We start from the raw sequence: 21016 nt of genomic DNA, 5'->3' as shown, positions 1-21016 counted from the left end.
AAAGTAAAAGAAAGAATATAAAGAACTTGGCATGAATGTTAATCGCTTGCATTAATCTTGGAGAACACACATGCATTAGTTGCTTGTGTAATGCATTAAGTATTAAATAGTATTCCATAAAGGCAACTGAGTTTTTACTTTTAATGTTAGTGTTCTTCAAATTATAGCTCCCCACCCTTATGTGTGCACACACACACACACAATTTTGTGACCCTTGTCTAGGATGTCCTCTAGTGCATGAGCAAAGAGAATAAGTCTTTAAAAAAGGAAAGTGTAACTGCTCACCATTGAACTAAATTGATTTCAACTAGTTCAAATACCTAGAAGGAAAATAAATTATATCTGGATTGACAACTTACAAATAAAGTTTTCATTTCGGTGTATGATGTTAATCCCTGAGAATTGGACAGACAATGGGCACACTGACAGATGCTGTCCTTAGCATCGTTTGCTTGACACCGCTTCATTTACTGGATTTGGCCTTGACAATGAATCCGGAAAACATAGAGAAAAAGAACATTGAAAATACTGCTGAAATGGGAACTTTTTTTCTTGTGGTTAAAACAAGCTGCCAGTTGAAATAGAGGCTGTGTTTTCTTAGGGTGGCAGTGCTTGGAAATGCTTTTGAATTATTTTTGGCATAAGCCAGTAGTAGTAGCTCTGTGATTAACATTGTTTAAAGTGGTGGACTTTACGGCAAAAGTGTTATTATTTTTATAGGATTGTCCTACAAAAATGTAATCCTGTACTTTCTGTGGCATGAGGTTTTCATGTTTTGTGGGAAAGAGGAGAACACTTTAATTTTGGCACGTGTGTGGAATGGTAACCAGCATTATTCTGAAACAATGCCATTAACAAAGAATGAGCTTCAGAACATGGAATACAATATAATAGGATGCATTATATTATAATGGAGTGCATTATAGTTATGGGGTGCGGCTGAGTGTTCAATCAGGATTACTTCCAGGCCTGTGATTCTTGATTGCAAGCTCAGGATTTGGACAGAACAGGGGTTAATGGAACCAGTAGGAATGCTGGAGATAATTTTAATGGTCCTATCAGAGTGGCCCAATTGAGAGATTGCTCTCAGTCATGGGACTCTTCTGAAAGGAGAGAGCCATTTGGAAATTAGAGCCTAGGTTCCCTCCATCCTCCCACCTGTGGAATGTGATAATGCAGATTTAGCAGTGTAGTGGAACCAGGGCTCCCAGGGACGCAGCGCTGGCACTTTCTGATTAGCACGGGCACTGACATCATCTGCCATCACCACTCCCTAAAATTATCTGTTCCCTCTTGGCTTAGAGCTTAGCTGCAATTCTCACCATGGCTGGGGAAAAGGAATTTTCCCAACAGCAACATACCGTTCCCTGTTGTAATGCTAAGTAGTTTGGGGTGGCCTGGTCTTGAATGTGCAATTAAGACAATTCACTTTTCAAAAGACCTGCTCCTGGTGGAGATGAAACTGCTAGAAGTGGTTTGTCAATATGGATCAACATGGCTACCTGAATTTTTGGATTGTCCTTGGACATGTGGTTATGGAGACTGTCATGATGAGTACCTCCACTTCAAAAATGACCACTACACCACTGTGCAGTGGTCAGTGTAAAAGAGAGAAAAAAGCATCGAGCCTGTAGTTTCTGAAGCTGGGAGACAGATGCAGGCTGAGGGTCAGAGAACTTTACTGGAGCTCTGGAAGATCTGGAGTATCTGTTAGGGTGTTAGGCTGTGAACCTCCACCTGTGCCTAACCTTTAGGGATGCCGGAGAATTTCTCCACGAATCTCTGGGAGGCCGAATGCCAACGCATTCGGCCCCCCGAAATTGGTGGAGAAACAGTCCGCCCCCCCCCCCCCCCGGATGGGACTTAGTTTGGTCGAATGTCCCTGGCGGCGGCGGCTCCCAGCGGCGGTTCGGCAGTGGTTCGGTGGCGGCTGGTCTTCCAACTGGCTGCCGCCACCACCATTTCCAAGTGTAAAAAAAAAAAAAAACCAACAACAAACGTGATAGGCTACGTAAAGATTTACATAGCCTGTCACGGCTAGATTTTCAAAAAACACCGTGATAGGCTACATAAATGTTTACGTAGCCTATCACGGCTGACTTTGGGGGGGGGAAGCGTGTACGCAAATGGCGGCGCCCATGGGCGCCGCCATTTGCGTTCCTTATTTGGGCACATGTAGTCTACATAGACATTTATGTAGACTAGGGTGAAAATAAGGGCAACGCTATTTGCATTGCCCTTATTTTCGCCATAGTCTACGTAAATGTCTACGTAGACTACACGTGCCCAAAAAGGAATGCAAATGGCGGCGCCAGTGGGCGCCGCCATTTGCGTACGTGCTTTTTTTTCCCCCCAAAGTCAGCCGTGATAGGCTATGTAAACATTTACGTAGCCTATCACAGCTGACTGCAGGGACACAAATGGCGGCGGCTACGGCCACCACCATTTGCGACCCGGCAGGAGCAGAGGATTCGCAGCCGGAGGGATGGGGCGCCTCCCCCCCCGGCCAGAATTTCGGCGGGGAGGGATGGGGCGCCTCCCCCCCGCCCAGAATTTCGGGGGGAGGAACGGCGCGCCTCCCCCCCACCGCAAAGCAAGCTGCAGGACCAGGTAAGGGACTTTCGTCCATCCCTAATGTTTGTAAACATATGCAAATATTACAAAACACCAGTAAGCCTCTGGCTGCCTCAATCCAAAAGAAATCAAATTTTGTAGGTGCTGAAACCCTGAAACTTCTCACTACTCAGAGAATTGGACTGCACATAACAATATTGATGGCAGTGATACTACATCAACGCATCAGATTGTTTGCATTGAGCCTTTTAATGAAGTAGATCAAAGAATCTGTTTTACTCAATTTGTGGGGGGGGTTTCAGCTGGTGTAGCACATATGCTATTTCATACCTGCATGGTTGGTGATTTCAGCAACATAGATAATGGGCATGTTGGTTGTGTGGGAGTTTAATTTAGAGACACCAGCCAGGCTGTGTGGCTGTGTCCCCTTTAAAAATGGGAAAAGTTGCTTGAAAAGTTTTTGGTTTTGGAATTATTGTTGAACTAGATACTTCTAGCTCTCCAACAGCACCCAGTGCAAGACATTTCAACCTCTTTGCTGTCTAGTCAACTTGACCTGTTACTGCACCCAATCTCAGTCCTATATCTGGGTACAATAAAGATCTTGCAGATGGAACAGCTTTCTGGTCAACACCCAAATGTAAGTGACTGTTGGCATACTGCTAAACTCAGTTTCCCAACTTAATTTCCCAACTGTGGTAAGGGAGGACAATGAATATACTGGAGATGTACAGATTGTGTAAAATGCATTCTGTCTGTGTTTCTCAGCTTGTCAGCCACCTTTCATTCCATTGTCTGCCCATCAACACAATCGGATTTTTTTAAGCTTCTGAATTTGTGCAAATTTGTATTTGTGCAAATCCGTGAGTGCGAAAACGCACAAATTCCCCCCAAATGTACATTGTCGCATTTTAGCCTATCTGGGGAAATGCACATTTTGGAGCAGGTTTTACTTTGTGTATTTTTCTATGGGAAAGTTAGAAAAACAGTCTACAAGTCTGCAGAATCTACCCGACAGGGGAAAAGCCAGTCCACTGCAGAATCTGCGGGTCAGATTCATGAAAATCTGAACTTCTTTGGTTCCACTGCAGATTTCTCTAACATCCCTAGAACATACCAGTGCATAAGAATGTACAAGTGGACTCTTTATGCAAAACTGGCCTATTTATGATCTGAGACATAAAGACTCAAGAGAAGTGGCTTTTTCCCAACTTGGCCAGCTTGTTTGCTCATTCAGTGCTTCCAAACAAGGTTTTTATTGTGAAACCACATGGCATCATTCAAAGAAGGGGGGGGGGAGTTTCCAGACAACATCATAGAATCTTAGAATAGTAGGGCTGGAAGGGGCCTACAAGGCCATCTAGTCCAACCCCCTGCTCAATGCAGGAACCCAAGTCAGAGCATCCCTGACAGATGGCTGTCCAGCCTCGTCTTGAATGCCTCCAGTGTGGGAGAGCCCACTACCTCCCTAGGTCATTGGTTCCATTGTCGTATTGTTCTAACAGTCAGGAAGTTTTTCCTGATGTTCAGCCGGAATCCGGCTTCCTGTAACTTGAGCCCATTATTCCGTGTCCTGCACTCTGGGATGATCGATCATCTTCTATGTTTAACCAACCCAATGTTTTCCCACCACTTTTTCTACCTTTTTCTGACAGCAAAAAAAATCCTTTAAGGAGAGAAGACAGAATATCTGCACATGCCTTTTAATTGGTATCACTAGGAACTGGTTATCTGGAATCACCATTAGTCCTTTTGGTTGTGTGCCTACATTTTCATAGTGTGGATTTAGTTTATCATACAGGGAGGTTGACTTGACAGCCCCCTATGATGTAGTTGTTGGCTTTTTTCAGTAGGAAGAGCTAAGTAGGCTACTACTAAAATCTATCCTCAGCGACTTGCTTCAAGTATTTCCAACTGTATAGTTGGCTCCACAGATTCAATTAGCCTTATATCTGAGGTATATGCCATTAATTGACTTATTTTCACTGTGCTGTTGCTTATTCTAGATATCATACTTGGGAGTCGGCCCTACTATGGAATGGAGTGATACAGACTACTTTAGGTGGCAGACTGTGAGAAATGACCGATTTCATATTGTCAACACTACTGGCAGGGCTGGACAATCTTACACGCCCCCTCACCAAAGCAAAGGCTTAGTGGCAAGCAGAATGAGCCCTAGGCTTCCATCCAACCCTGGAGCTGCAGAGAAGAGGGGATAAACCCTGCTCCCTTCCCAGACCCAAAGTCCAGTAGAAACCTGGGCTTTGTTTTGGCTCTGTGCATGCTGGGCACAAGCACAAGGCTATACGTTATGTATGTATGTATGTATGTATTTTATTACATTTCTATACTGCCCAATGGCCGAAGCTTTATAATGAGCCTCTAACTCCTGGCTCCTCCAAGCTGAATAGATATGAATGTGCATGGGCTGGCTTCTTCACCTGATGGGTGCCCAGGAAGAGCAGAGCCAAAGCAAGCTCTGTCCCTCTCTAGCACTGAGCTGGAGTGAGCTTGCTTTTGCATGGGATAGAATCTCCCTCCCCAGGTCTAAATTGGAGAGAGGATTTTGGCAGGGGATTTTCCCTGGCCTTGTGCTGTTTTAGCATCCTCCTCCCTTGGTAATCCAACACAAAACAAGAGCCAGAGCATCTCTTGTTGTTGTTGTTCAGTTGTTAAGTCGTGTCCGACTCTTCGTGACCCCATGGACCATAGCACGCCAGGCCTTCCTGTCCTCCGCTCTCTCCCGGACTGTGCTCAAGTTCATATTCATTGCATCGGTGATGCGATCTAGCCATCTCATCCTCTGCCGTCCCCTTCTCCTTTTGCCTTCAATCTTTCCCAGCATCAGGGTCTTTTCCAGTGACTTTTCTCTTCGCATTAGGTGGCCAAAATATTTGAGCTTCAGCTTCAGTATCTGTCCTTCCAATGAGCACTCAGGGTTGATTTCCTTTAGGATGGACTGATTTGACCTCCTTGCAGTTCCGGGGACTCGTAAGAGTCTTCTCCAGTACCACAGTTCGAAAGCATCCATTCTTCGGCGCTCAGCCTTCCTTATAGTCCAGCTCTCACAGCCATACATTACCACTGGGAAAATCATAGCTTTGATTATAAGAACCTTTGTTGGCAAGGTGATGTCTCTGCTTCTTACTATGCTGTATAGGTGTGCCATAGCTTTCCTCCCAAGGAGCAAGCGTCTTTTGATTTCATGGCTACAGTCACCATCTGCGGTGATCTCGGAGCCCAAGAAAGTAAAATCTGTCACTGCTTCCATTTCTTCCCCTTCTATATGCCAGGAAGTGATGGGGCCAGATGCCATGATCTTCGTTTTTTTAATGTTGAGTTTCAAACCAGCTTTTGTACTCTCCACTTTAACCCTCAGCAAGAGGCTATTTAGATCCTCTTCACTTTCTGCCATTAGGGTGGTATCGTCTGCGTATTTGAGGTTGTTGATAATTCTCCCAGCAATCTTAATTCCGACCTGTGATTCATCCAACCCGGCGTTTCTCATGATGTACTCTGCATATAAATTAAATAAGCAGGGCGACAATATACAGCCTTGTCGTACTCCTTTCCCAATTTTGAACCACTCGGTTGTTCCATGTCCGGTTCTTACTGTTGCTTCTTGACCCTCGTACAGGTTTCTCAGGAGACAGGTAAGGTGGTCTGGTACTCCCATCTCTTTCAGAATTTCCCACAGTTTGTTGTGATCCGCACAATCAAAGGCTTTAGCGTAGTCAATGAAGCAGAAATAGACGTTTTTCTGGAATTCTCTTGCTTTCTCCATGATGCAGCGAATGTTGGCGATTTGATCTCTAGTTCCTCTGCCTCTTCGAAACCCCACTTGTACTTCTGGTAGTTCTCAGTTCACATGCTGCTGAAGCCTAGCTTGTAGGATTTTGAGCATGACCTTGCTGGCATGTGAAATGAGTGCAACTGTACGGTAGTTTGAACACTCTTTGGCATTGCCCTTCTTTGGAATTGGAATGTAAATTGACCTTTTCCAGTCTTGTGGCAACTGTATTTGTTGGCATATTGAGTGCAGCACTTTAACAGCATCATCTTTTAGGATTTTCAATAGCTCAGCTGGAATACTGTCATCTCCACTAGCTTTGTTGTTACTAATGCTTCCTAAGGCCCACTTGACTTCACTCTCTAGGATGTCCGGCTCAAGTTCAGTGACTGCACTATCATGGCTATCAGGAACATTAAGATCTTTCCTATATAGTTCTTCTGTGTATTCTTTCCACCTCTTCTTAATCTCATCTGCTTCTGTTAGGTCCCTGCCTTCTTTGTCCTTTATCATGCCCATCTTTGCACAAAATGTTCCCTTGAGATCTCCAATTTTCTTGAAGAGATCTCTCGTCTTTCCCATTCTATTGTTTTCCTCGATTTCTTTGCATTGTTCATTTAAGAAGGCCTTCTTGTCTCTCCTTGCTATTCTCTGGAACTCTGCATTCAGTTGGATATATCTTCCCCTTTCTCCCTTGCTTTTCGCCTCTCTTCTTTCCTCAGCTACTTGTAAAGCCTCATCAGACAGCCACTTTGCTTTCTTGCATTTCTTTTTCTTTGGGATGGATTTCGTTGCTGCCTCCTGAACAATGTTACGGACCTCCATCCATAGTTCCTCAGGCACTCTGTCTATCACATCTAATCCCTGAAATCTATTCCTCACCTCCACTGTATATTCACAGGGGATATGATTTAGGTCATACCTGAATGGTTTAGTGGTTTTCCCTACGTTCTTCAATTTAAGCCGAAATTTTGCAAGCAGCAGCTCATGATCTGAGCCACAGTCAGCTCCAGGTCTAGTTTTGACTGACTGTATAGAGCTTCTCCATGTTTGGCTGCAAAGGATATAATCAATCTGATTTCAATATTGACCATCTGGTGATGTCCATGTGTAGAGTCGCCTCTTGTGCTGTTGGAAAAGAGTGTTTGCTATGATCAGTGTGATCTCTTGGCAAAACTCTATTAGCCTTTGTCCTGCTTCATTTTGTACACCAAGGCCATGTTTGCCTGTTATGCCAGTTATGTCTTGGCTTCCTACTTTAGCATTCCAATCCCCTATGATGAAGAGGACATCTTTTTTTGGTGTTAGTTCTAGAAGGTGTTATAGGTCTTCATAGAACCGATCAACCTCAGCTTCTTCGGCCTCAGTGGTTGGGGCATAGACTTGAATTACTGTGATGTTGAATGGTTTGCCTTGGATTCCTACTGAGATCATTCTATCGTTTTTGAGATTGTACCCCAGTACTGCTTTTCCCACCCCTTTTTTGACTATGACTGCTACTGCATTTCTTCTAAGGGATTCTTGCCCAGAGTAGTAGATATGATGGTCACCTGAATTAAATTCTCCCATGCCTGGCCATTTTAGTTCGCTGACTCCCAAGATGTCGATGTTCAATCTTGCCATCTCATGTTTGGCCACCTCCAGCTTACCTTGATTCATTGATCTTACATTCCAGGTTCCTAAACAAAATTGTTCTTTACAGCATCGGACTTTCTTTTCACCACCAGACACATCCACAGCTGAATGTCCTTTCGGCTTTGGCCCAGCCGCTTCACTCTTTCTGGCGCTACTTGGAAATACCCTCTGTTCTTCCCCAGTAGTATAACGGACACCTTCCGACCTGAGGAGCTCATCTTCCGGCGTCATGTCTTTTAGCCTTGTGATACGTTCCATGGGGTTTTCTTGGCAAGAATACTGGAGTGGGTTGCCATTTCCTTCTCCACTGGACCATATTTTGTCAGAACTCTCCGCCATGACCTGTCCATGTTGGGTGGCCCTGCATGGCGTAGCTTATGGCTTCACTGAGTTATGCAAGCCCCTTCACCACAACAAGGCAGTGATCCATGAAGGGCCAGAGCATCTCTACACCAGCCTAAAATCCCACATTTAAAACAGGGCTTTCTGCTTCCATTTTAAATGCAGGATCATGACAGACTCCCTTTACACATTCTTCCTTTCCCCGCTCCTTTTCCCCCTTATCTGAGTCTTCTATGTGTTTCACTATACAGCTGCTAGATGGCGCTCTGCTCTAGCTCCTCTTATTGCAGCTTTTCCTTTTTCATGAGGGAACTGAAGCAACCCAAGCGCTGTAATTTGATAGCTCATTATCTCCGATCTTTTAAAAAATGGAATAAAGTTCATTTAGTGTGGTAGACTCCCTGGAAGTTAACAACATCTTCTAGAGGACCCACAAACATCCATGAGTAACCAGTCTCAATAGCAGGATAAAAGCTCCATGTGACGAAGCCTCCAGAGTCATGTAGTGGTTGGATTTCGACTGGAGAGGCCCAAGTTCAGATTCCTATTCAGACACAAATTTCACTGGGTATCCTTCAACCAATCATTGTCTTTCAGCCTAAGCTGCATCACAGGGTTGTTGCGAAGATAAAATGTAGAGAGGGAGATGATGTACATTTCCCTGAGATTTTTGGAGGGGGATATTATTTTTTAAAGACATTTGTAAGGCCTTCTTTTCCTTACCAATTCAGAAAATGTTGTTAGTCTGCCTGAGCTGGCCCTGTGCCCAGCTGCAGTGATCAAGGTTCCCATTCCTATAGTGGAAACCCTATGCATGTAGAACCATTCCCCCTTCATATTGACAGCAATCACACATTGCCCAGGGAGACCTGGCTGGCATGTGGGCAGTGTTAATGGGGTGAGGCTGGCCCCTTCATGCATTCAAAATCAAATGCCTGAATAGGTCTTGAGTGTATATGAGAAGAATACTTGCTTCTCAGTCTCAGTACTTCCATGATTTTAAAGGGGACGAATAGTAATAAAGAGAATGGACTATATTTGTACCTGGATCTCTCCACCTGATTCACTGTCTAGGTTTACTATTCAGAGACAGTGTTCTCGATTGTTCAGATAGGATGAAACCTTTCTAGAATGGTCTCAATATGTTTAATTCCTTTTTTTCTGCAGATGTCTGATTTGACCTATAGTCTGTAGCTTGGCTAACCCTCTTGAGCTTTGCATGCATTTTATTAGTTCCTGATTGTGTCAGTTATAGTCTGGAATGTCTTAAATTGATGGCGGCTGGATTCCTTCTTTAACAAAGCTATCTCACTCAGAAGGCAGTAGGAGGAGAATAGCTCAAGCCAGTTATTTTATCTTATGCTGATTGAGGCCATCCAAAGTGAGTTTATATATACAGAATCAATATTCTAATGACTAACAGACTGATGCTATCCATGTTTGCTTAGAAATGAGTTACAGTGCATTCAGTTTACTTGTGAGTAAACAGGGATATGGATAGGTTGCAATTTGCAGAGAGGCTTCAAACCTTATATAAATTCCAGTCATTCCAAAAGGTTCTGTCCTTTTGTAATTCTGTGTTTGAAATCTATGGGCCATTAGCTTCACTGTTGGTTTAGGAAAACTAATTATTTTGCTGTCAGTAATTCAAGTCTGTGCTACCGAGAAAGGAAATCCCTGTGTTTTTATATAACAGATCTAGCAATATGCAGAGTTCCTTATTTTTATTTAGTTATTTGTTCCTGATCTGTATTGTTTCATTTTTAAACTTTACTTTCCCAAGGTCGTCTTCTGTCAGGCAAAGTGTTAAATACTCCTTTTAACATAAGTTGAGATCTGCTTCATATTTAGTAATCTGAAATAGCAACTGTCCCCCTGTTCCATATTCACAATCATTCTGCATAACAGAATACCAATTTTACAAATAGGGAGATATTCTGGGAATCCATATTTACCACTATTTAACCATACTTGTTGTGAGTACAATATGATCATTAAATTAAGGCCAAGGGTGTACAAATCATTAAATGATTTTTAATCATTTGTTCTATCACAAAATAATTAAAAAGGATGTTAAAAAGGATAACTAGTCTGGTTCAATGAACTGATGTATCTACCCCTGAATTTTTTTTTAAAAGGGAGCATACATGAGTTCACTGATTCCAAGCTAGTTACCCTTTTGAACAGCCTTTGATATTAAAGCAGATTTCTGCCATGGAAAAATGGTAGAGAAGTAGAGTAGGTCAGGGGAGAGATGCAGAGGAAATTATTCTGGTTGTGATTCTGGAGGGGACTTGGGGTTTCCCAAAAATGGGTGAGGAAGGGCATACTTGTTCTCCTGCCTCAAATAACAAAATGTTTTGGGACAGCCCTGATGACATATACAGAGACAATTGTTAATTGTTATTGCAATGGAGAGTGATCCAGTTGGCATTACCATCTGTTGGTCCATATTTTCTCCCTACTAACACATCTGTGACCTTTTAAATGTTGAAACTGTTGTGAAAATCCTCCTTGACTAAGATTACAGGGATATATGCTTGCACTGATTGCCTATCCCTGGCATTGTTCCTTCTCCTTGAACATATATCTGCACATGGCATGTTCTGTTAATATTTTTAAAGTTCATTACAGAGCAGCCAGAGTGCTATCATGCCTGTGAATGTAAGAACACAAATGAGCTGTGGTCTTTTTTCCATAGTTAAGCATTCTCATCCCAAGTATTGCACAAAATCTAAGCCTGCTTGAATCTACATATGCAAATAACACTGCCCGACTTGTCCTCCTTGCTTTTTAATTCTTCTGTTTTCATTTCCTACTAAAAGATCCAAATTGGATTTTATATTTAGAGGCTGGAAGCAAAGACCCTGATGTTAATTAACTATTCAATAAAAAGACCTCAAGGAACGGAAATAAATCCTTTCTTGAAAGTTGCTACAGTTCAAAGCAGTAAATCCGCCCTTGTGCACAACCCAAAACAGCATTTTATTGCCACCCTAGCCTCTTTTTCCTATTATTAAGAAGCAAGGTAAACACTAAAGGTGGAGGCTACTACTGGGTGAGTGTAAATTGTGTCTGGATTTTGATGTGTAAACCCTTTTCATTAACATTTAAGTTGACATCAGAAAACTCATTTGACCTGCCTTGAGACATCTGACTTTGATTTGAAATGTGAGGGAAAGGGAACTGGCTGATTCCTGCAGTGTATGGCTGCTGTGCTACTTTTGCCCTTACAGAAACAGCAGCTGCCTTTGCCACCAGTTTGTTCCAAGAGAACACAGGAAAATAAGAAGCCCAGTTCCTTACTGAGTCTAAACATGACTTAATTTGGGATTGCCATTTCTCCTTCAGCAACAGAACCTGTCTCTCCACTTCTCAAGGTTCAGCAGTGGATGTACAGGGCAGGGAAGGGCGTACTTGAATAGGTGCAGCTCTGTTCATCAGAGGGCATAACGTCAAGCAAACTAGAAACCTTAAAGGGGGCCTGAATTTATATTTTCAGGAAAGGAGCAGAGGAACTGAGGCCAATAGTAGTGACAAAAGACGATGTTCTAGACCTTATTGAAAACTAACAAATCACTGTGTGCAGGTGGTATCCACTTAAGCGTTCTTAAAGAGCTCAAATGTAAAATTGCTGATCTTCTGACAAAAATACATAATACAGTCAGGGCCAGAAATATTGGAACAGGGATAACTGTTTTGGCAGTTGGCCTCTACACCACCACACTGAAGTTGAAAGGAAACACACCCAGGTGGGAGCGAAGTCAGGACTTTCAGCTGTAATTCAAGGGGTTTGACAAAAGTGGGGCACTAACCATTCAGGAAGTACAGCCAGTGGCATACACACACCCATCATTGGTGGCTCATAAGTAATGGAACGAATATCTGACAAGCAGCTGCATGGCCAGGTGTGGCCTGTTTCCTGGTACCCCATGACCAATCAAGCAGATAAAAGGCCTGGAGGTGGTTCTGAGTGTTACATTTGCATTTGGTAGCTGTTCACTGGAACTCCCAACATGAGGTCGAAAGAGGTGCCCATGCGAGTGAAGGAGGCCATCATTAGGCTGAGGAAACCAAATAAACCCATCAGAGTGATAGCAAAAACAGTGGGAGTGGCCAGTACAACAGTTTGGAACATCCTGAAAAAGAAGGCATTAACTGGCAAGCTCAGCAACAGCAAAAGGCCTGGAAGACCACGGAAGACAACTAAAGGGGATGACCGCAGAATTCTGCTCAGGGTGAAGAGGAACCCTTTCACAACATCTAGCCAGGTCAAGAACGCTGTTACGGAGGTAGGCATGTCATTGTCAACATCTACAGTCAAGAGACGGCTTTATGAATGTAAATACAGAGGCTTCCAACAAGGTGCAACCCACTGGTAACACTCAAGAACAGACATGCCAGATTAGCTTTGCCAGCAAACACCTAAAAAAGCCTGCCCAGTTCTGGAATAAGATTCTTTGGACTGATGAAACCAAGATTAACTTGTACCAGAATGATTGGAAGAGAAAAGTATGGAGAAGGAAAGGAACAGCTCATGATCCAAAGCATACCACATCATCTGTCAAACATGGTGGAGGCAGTGTTATGGCATGGGCATGTATGGCTGCCAATGGAACCAGGTCACTGGTGTTTATTGATGACCTGACTGCAGATAAAAGCAGCAGGATGAATTCTGAAGTGTATAGGGCTATACTTTCTGCTCAGATTCAGCCGAATGCTGCCAAACTGACAGGACGCCGCTTCATGTTGCAGATGGATAATGACCCAAAGCATACAGCAAAAGCTACCCAAGAGTTTCTCCAGGCAAAGAAGTGGGATGTTCTTCAATGGCCAAGTCAGTCACCTGATCTCAACCCAATAGAGCATGCTTTTCACTTACTGAAGATGAGACTGAAGGCAGAAAGACCCACAAACAAGCAGCAGCTGCAGTAAAGGCCTGACAAAGTATCTCGAGGAAGGAAACTCAGCGTTTGGTCATGTTCATGGGTTCCAGACTTCAGGCAGTCGTTGACTGCAAAGGATTTTCATCCAGGTATTAAAAGCGATCCTTAAGTTTGAAATGATGTTGGTTTGTTCCATTACTTATGAGTGTAACACCAATGATGGGGGTATGTGTATGCCACTGGCTGTCCTTCCTGAATGGTTAGTGCCCCACTTTTGTCCAACCCCTTGAATTACAGCTGAAAGTCCTGACTTCACTCCCATCTGGGTGTGTTTCAACTTCAATGTGGTGATGTACGGAGGCCAACTGCCAAACAGTTACCCTTGTTCCAATATTTCTGGCCCTGACTATATGTTTCGGAGATGAACCTCTGAACCAGAGGACTGCAGAGAAGCCAATGTAACACCAGTGTTTAAAAGGAATCCAGTGGGGATCTAGGAAATCACAGGCCAGTTAACACATTATTAAAGCATTATTAAAGATAAAAATTGTCAACTATACAGAAGGACAAGTCCTACTGAAAAGAATCAACTTGGCTTCTCCAAAGATATGTCCTGCAAAGATTTGAACCTTTTAGAGTTCTTTGAGAGTGTCAGTAAACATGTGGATAGTGGCAATCAGGTAGACATTGAGATGGTTCGCACAATCAAAATAGTTCACCATGCCTTATTTAAGCCACAGTGGGCCACGATGCATGCTGGGTGGGATTTGAATATTCACTGCTTGGCCACAGCTTGTTGTGTTGTGTAAACCCGGGTAGTGGGGGTTGTGCAGGAGTTAAACAACCCTTGCATAACCCTAGAACAAGCCATGAGTTGTGCAAATCCTGCCTGTTAATCTGGTACTAAAAGGGTTAATTTTGCTAACAAAAGACTGAAGATGGGTAATTTGATCTGGAATGGTTGAATGACCTGAATGGGGGTTTTGAGGAGACCTACAAGAAGACCCCCTAAAAGACCCCAGAGTCATATTTAAGAAGACCTCAGACTTATATTCCAGAACCTTGGCCCCTGGACGAGAATACCTTGAAATTTTTGTTTTATGCTAATTGATGTTATCTAACTAAGACTCTAACCAAGACTTTGCAGGTGTCAGGGTTGGAGCGGAGCCCATAGAGCCCCAAAGCAGCTCTGATTCTGAGGAAGAGCTACAACCCATGGGAGAGGAGCCTGCTCGTCTCTCAGAGGCGCAGCTGCAGGGAGAGCCCCTACCCCAGTTCTCATTCCTGAGAGAGATAGTGACCCTGGCAGTGAAAGAGTGGGAGACCGGTTGTTGCTAGATGCAAGGCGCCAGCGCAGATAGAGGCGCAAGGTGGAGGGCGCCGAGAGGAGGCATTCAGCCCGCTTGGCGCTCCAGGAATGGCTGCGTCCCGATGCCCCACGGGTAAGGGCGGGAGCCTCCCCTCCTAGCCCATAAGTTTCAGAGCTTTTCCCACCCTTCTCCAAATGGGGACCAACTGCGTACATGGAGCTTAGGTTACTCTGCTATGATACAGTTCCTTGCTTAGTCGCTGGCAATTAGCATCTGAAAGACTCATTAGGTTGTAAAGGAATTAAGCCTTGGAAAGAATCCCTTTTGTCTGCATCTTGTTTTGGCAACTGGAGGGGACTTTAAGAGGCAGCTATGGCCCTCCTGACAGCAGGAATAACTTTGAAGACAGAGGGGAAAATGCAGCTGACTTTCAAGTGGCTTCACAGAGCATCTTGAAGGCCATGGTGTGCCAGCAGACTGTATGAACGAGACGAATAGAGGAACTGAGCTTGCTCAAAGCCCACTAAGAGGAGGAAAAATACTGTATGCCATCTCGCAATGTACTTGGGCAATTGCAATTCTTACAGTTAACCTCATATTTTTGTTACATTCTCATTCACTGTAATCACAGAGACATTTCTCAGGGCTCCTTTACGCAGGTGTTTTTTTGTGTGTGTGATTATCATTCTTCATTCATGGTGTTTCCCACCTGCAAAACACAACATCATTGTCTTGCAGCAGCTCTCCTGCATCTTCCCCTGTTTTCCCCATGATCTTTCTGTACACAAAAAATGTGGTATTATTTGCAGCCACACAATTGATCCACCATCACCCACCCATGTATTGCTGACATCACGCTATGACACAATTTGTGTAGGGGGGTGTTGAGCAGTGCAATGTTGACATCACAAAGTGACGATGATTGGGTGGGAGTGTCACCCTTCCACACCTCCCTTGACCTCTAGCCCCTTCACCATTCCACTCCTGGGAACAACTTTGCGAATTTCAGAAATGCAGTATACCAGCGTTTCACTAGTACAGCAAGGTTACTAAACTGATGGGAGACCTACAGCTAAACATCAGGGTCTGAACAGTTCCTCCATGAGAACCTGAAGCTTTTATCTCAGTATGGTACACTCAGCTAAAACAAGCTGCAGGGAAGGGGAAAACCTTTCTTGCCAACATTTGTTTAATTTATACCATGGTCACAATCCAGCACAGGCTTAAGCATACTTAAGCACCTTGAAATCAATGTGTTTAAGCACACTTAACTGAGTGTTGGATTGTAACTCCTGCTTTATTATATTGATGCTACTGTGGGGGAAAGGAAAGTACTTCACTGAACAACGTATCAGGTCAGGGCTCGTATGTTGCTTTTATCTCCATATGCCAGCTTTTTATTTGAAGCGGCTTTTAAAAAGTTGAGGTGGCTTTTTAGAAGTTTGGAGATATGTTAGGGCTGGCCTTTCTGCTGCTCTATAGCCATGTTTGTGAACGTGTGGATCATGACAGTCAGAAAGAAAGAAAGAAAGAAAGAAAGAAAGAAAGAAAGAAAGAAAGAAAGAAAGAAAATACTTGATCTACCTTTTCTTTTTACACTGGCTCTTGTCACAGAGGTTCCAATGTAACCCATGGAGATTCTTGCCAGAATCTGTTCTCCCCAAACAACTGCTCCGTATAAGTTATCTTCTATTAACAAGACGTACCAGAGGAATAAACAATAATGCAGCTATTATTTCCTAGTATTCCCACATTATTAAGTACACTACTGCTATTTGAATGAGGCTTTCTTCAAGGGGGAAAAGGAAAGCCACATCTGGTATCCACATGCCAGGGCCTTATAAAGAACATGAAATATCTTAACAGTACATTTTCATTGGCATTGCTGTGTCAGCACATATCCACTAGACTTGGAACGGGCCCTTTTGTATGTCATCTTTGCTCACTGTAATGTTCCTGGTCTGTTCTCTCCTAGGTGCATAGCGTAATGTCCATGCTGTGCTACACTCTGATTATAGCGTTTCTGATCGGCACATGGGCAGCACCAAAATGCGAAGATAATGCACCACTGGGGTCTCCTGCAACATCTGACATTTCTGAAAGAAGCCAGACTAAAACACGTCATGTTATGAAAACATCTCTGCACCGAGGCCAGAACCAGCCTGTTACTGGGAGGGTCAAGGAGAGAGAAACTGGGCAAGCTGCAAACATCATTGTGGATCCAAAGCTTTTTCAGAAGAGGCGGTTCCAGTCACCTCGGGTTTTGTTCAGCACACAGCCCCCACCTTTGTCAAGGGATGGGCAGAATGTGGAGTTCCTAGACAGTACAGACTCTCTCAGTAGGAATATCCGTGCTAAGCGTGCAACTCATCCTGTGCATAACCAGGGAGAGTACTCTGTATGTGACAGTGTTAGTGTGTGGGTTGCCAACAAAACCACAGCGACAGACATCAAAGGCAAAGAGGTGGATGTGATGGTGGATGTAAACATTAACAATAATGCTTACAAGCAGTACTTTTTTGAGACCAAGTGCAGAGACCCTAAGCCAGTGCCCAGTGGGTGCAGAGGCATTGATGCCAGGCATTGGAATTCCTACTGCACCACTACACACACCTTTGTCAGAGCACTGACCATGGAAGGCAAGCAGGCAGCCTGGCGTTTCATTCGGATTGACGCTGCCTGTGTATGCGTCATCAGTAGGAAAACCGAGAACCTCTGAAATTGACCAATGCCCTATACCCACCTCCTCCCATCCCCCTACCTCAGCCTGTAAATTATTTTAAGTTATGAGGACTATATGTTATATTTATAGTTTATACAGTAAAGAAATGAATCCTCATTATTTATTAAACTCTTTTGAACTGCCAATGTGTTGTGTACTTTAATGGCACCTCTCTCCTTTAAGCAGATGCATCTCACAATTTTGTTAGCCAGAGAGTTCCTTGGAAATATTAACATGATTGTCACACCAAAGATTTTGAAAATGAATACTTGGCAGGGTTCAGTGCACCTCCCTCCACATTCTGAGTTTCCACCAAACACACCCATTTTTATCCACAGCACTCTATTGTACTAAAGGAGACCAAAAAACCAGAAATTATATTGATCCATTAGAAAAATTCCAGCAAGAATCAGTTAAAACATTCTCCCTAGCCAAGAAGCCTTCAACCCTTCACTCAGGCCAAAATTAAAAGCAGGTAAACCAACCTAAGTATTTTAATATTTGCATTGATTCAGGCTACATTATCTGAAGACATAATAAGATGTATACTAGTATTTTTTTTAACTTTTTTTGTTTTAGTTAAGCTACTTCATGGGCTTCTTCCTGTATATACATTCTAATAGATTGACTTCTTATGAAGTTTGTTTAATCTCATTAATTTTCTCTGTCTCCAGCTGTATACAGGGATGTGTGAACACACCCCAGCTTGGGTTCTCTGGGCACCCGCTGAAGCACCGCCCCCGCTTGCCCCCCCAAACCTGCACTCGAGCCCCCACAAGCTCTCCGGGCCTGTCCAGTGAGTGCCCACCCTATTGCTGCCTTTTTTTTTCAGATAAAAGGGAGTTTAAAAATGCGCATATTAAAATATGTGCAGTTTGGAGCCAGGAAGCCTTAATATGCACAATATTAAAGGCATAATGCTTCTAATATTGCACTTCTTAAGCTTTCCCAGACCCAAACTTGTGTATTTAAATATGCGCATTTTTAAACCCTTTTTTCCATGGACAAAAAGGTAGCAAAATGGCAAGTGCTCGCCAGACGGGGTCGTGGTGAGTCCGGGCAGATGCAAGTGAGGACAGGGGCTCGGCGAGTATGATCCAGGGGTTGCGGGCGGGGGGTACGTGGACTCCCAGACTCAGTCAGGTGCCCGCAACAGCCCTGACAGTACATATTTACCTTCCCTCCTAAAGTTAACCTTTGAGCAAACATTTTGTAATAGAGAAATGATCTAGATTGTAATGTGTAGTAAAAGCAACAGTCATTTCTGTTTTCGATGTGGTTTCATTCTCCCCAGCTGCACTGAGAATTTAGAACCCAATCTAGCTAAATGTAATTCTAGCTAAATCCTGTTTAAGCTAATAGAACAAATGATCCATGATTAAGTTGTCTGTTCTTTCAATGGGACATGCAACCTAATCCTATGCATACTTACCCCAAAATAACTCCCATTGATTTCAGTTATATTTGCTCCCAAACAATTAGTCATCGAATTGCAGTCTTATAGTTCAGTCCTATACATGTTAACTCAAAATTAAGTGCTACTGTGTTTAATGGAGCTTACTCCCAGGTCAGTATAGGGTTTCAGCCTTAACCACAACTAATTTTAGTTAGGTTGGGTCCAATATAGATAAGAATTCAATGGTAGTTAGGTTGGATTAATCTAAACATTGATGGTTTATCATCCAAAGCTGGCAGATCTGAAACAAACTCCCTATGATCATGGCCCAATTGTTCAAAATAAATAGTAGGAATAGATACCTGAGGCACCCACTTTTTTCTTTAGTCACAATAAAAACTTCCTGATGACATCTTTGTAGATAGCATCCTGGTGCTTTGAAGTCAGTGGTGGTTGCCTATGAATTTGTTGTGAATTATACCTGCCCTGTACCCCTAAACTGCCCATTCAATGAACATGAATGCTTCATTGAGAGCAGCCAGCAATTGGAAGATGGTGTGGAGAAGGGAAGAACATGAATGAGCATATATATGCGTATGCATGCTGATTATTTATCAACTGGGTCACAAAAATGTTACTGTGATTAATAATCAGTGTTAAGGGGATGAGTCTTCAAGCATTTTTCTTCCTACCATATTCATATAGTTTACAACATAGCTGTAAAATATGAGATTACTTTCTCTTGCTAACTAATATTGGGAATGGAAGTGAGCATGTTTACACAGCATTTTTTTTAAAAGATCATTTTGGCCATTTTTGAGGGAATATAATCCAAAAGCAACCCTTCTGCTCCCACGCTGGAGAGAAAGCTTTTTCAGCTTGAAGACCTCCACAGTGTAGCCTTTGGGCTGAAACCTATAATGTGAGTTCCAGCTCATACAAGCTGCATGAAACAAAAATCCTCATAGTTCCATTGTTTTCTCTGAAAAAGCAGCGGCTGTCTGTTCAAGAAACCAGTTCAAGATAAATATCACACAAAACGTTATTGAGCCTTTCAGGACTCAGGATAGCAATGGCTTTTTAGCTCCTTTATTTCCCCACCCCACAACCAGCCACATAGGCTGCACTTAATGTCTAAATGAAGGAGCCAATGAGGCACAGTAGCCCTGTTTTAAATAATGTGCATGTTTTAGTGAAAAGTAAAATAATTCTACTTTTACAACCCACACTGGTATTTGCAACAGTTCATCATCTTATCCTTGGCTCCATGTGTGTGCCCTAAGGAAGAAATGGCCAAATACAGACAAAAATGTGCTTTGCCTTACATTTCCACTTGCTGTATTGCTAGCCTTGTGGAAGGCTCTTGGTCAGTAACTAGTTTTGCCAGAAGACTGCTTTGAGAGAAGAGCGGAGAATGGATGGGTTTACTCTCCAATTCCTACCCTTCCACATAAACTGTTGGCAGGTCCCTTTGCCAACAGCTGCTGCACTCCCTTTCATGCCCCTCTTTCACCAAGCTTCATTCATCAGAGGGGCCAAATTTGGCCCAGGATACTGGTCCCTAAATTACAGGGTACACAAAGTCTGACTACGTCATTGGTGCAGGTGGCTTGTGCTGTGATGATGATAATGATTCCTGGTCTTCCTCAAAGGAACTCATGGTGACAGCAATAGTGCTGAGCCACCTTTTTAATAAGCTGAAAGTCTGGACTGAATTGGTGGAAGCTTGTTGGCAAAAGAGGGAGTAAACTCCTCTTGCAGTTTTAGGGATTGGAAGCCACAATTTTCAGTGGGAAACTTACTGGACCTTTCCAAAGTTCCATCAGGCTGATGGTGATTTTAGATTTCACTGAATGCCCATTCCGAGGGGCATTTTGTAGGGGAAATGGTGGCTGCCACAAAAAATGGCAACCCCCCACTTTTGGCATTCTGGGAAATCTAAAATGATGGCTGTCATTTCACAACCAATGTGGTCATAAACGAAAGCTTTGTGGCTGAGCAGGGATTTGAACCTGGGCCTCCCTAGTCCACTGTGGCTAAATACTAACCTCTGTGTACTGTCAGCTGTTCGAGCTCTTGTCAGGTTCTTTCCGTGCCAGTCTCTCCCCGCCCCCAAAATAAGGAGGCACAATCTATCCTATCTCAGGTATGTTCCTGGGCTGCTTTTTGAGCATTTGTAGTTTAAACACGCCAATGAGCATGGCAAACTGTGACATTTATTCACAAGTAATTTCTGGCTACTCCTTGCATGTGTAAATTTTACTCATGCAAGGAATAGGCAGAAAGTACTTAAGAGCAAGTATTACCACCTGCCATATTCACTGATAGGTTTGGATGCTTACTCAAGAGTAACTGCTATGA

General features: G+C 43.3%; 1 protein-coding gene across 2 annotated transcripts in view; it reads left to right on the top strand.

The window, feature by feature from the left end:
• Nucleotides 1–19872, top strand: part of NGF (nerve growth factor) — a 56682-nt gene extending 36810 nt beyond the window's left edge. The window contains exon 2 of one of the 2 annotated variants that reach the window (XM_084853584.1): nt 16513–19872. In XM_084853584.1, the coding sequence (XP_084709710.1) occupies nt 16513–17256 (744 nt within the window). In that variant the 3' untranslated portion in view covers nt 17257–19872. The remainder of the gene's footprint in view (nt 1–16512) is intronic. The other variant, XM_084853585.1, reaches the window with a different exon arrangement.
• The last annotated feature ends 1144 nt before the right edge of the window (nt 19873–21016 follow it).

Source organism: Heloderma suspectum, chromosome 4 (assembly GCF_057233095.1).
Source record: "Heloderma suspectum isolate Gila_16-S chromosome 4, 16-S_ref, whole genome shotgun sequence".
Lineage (NCBI taxonomy): Eukaryota > Metazoa > Chordata > Lepidosauria > Squamata > Helodermatidae > Heloderma > Heloderma suspectum.
Note: the sequence above shows the minus strand (reverse complement) of the source record. Positions and strands in the feature narration are given on the sequence as shown.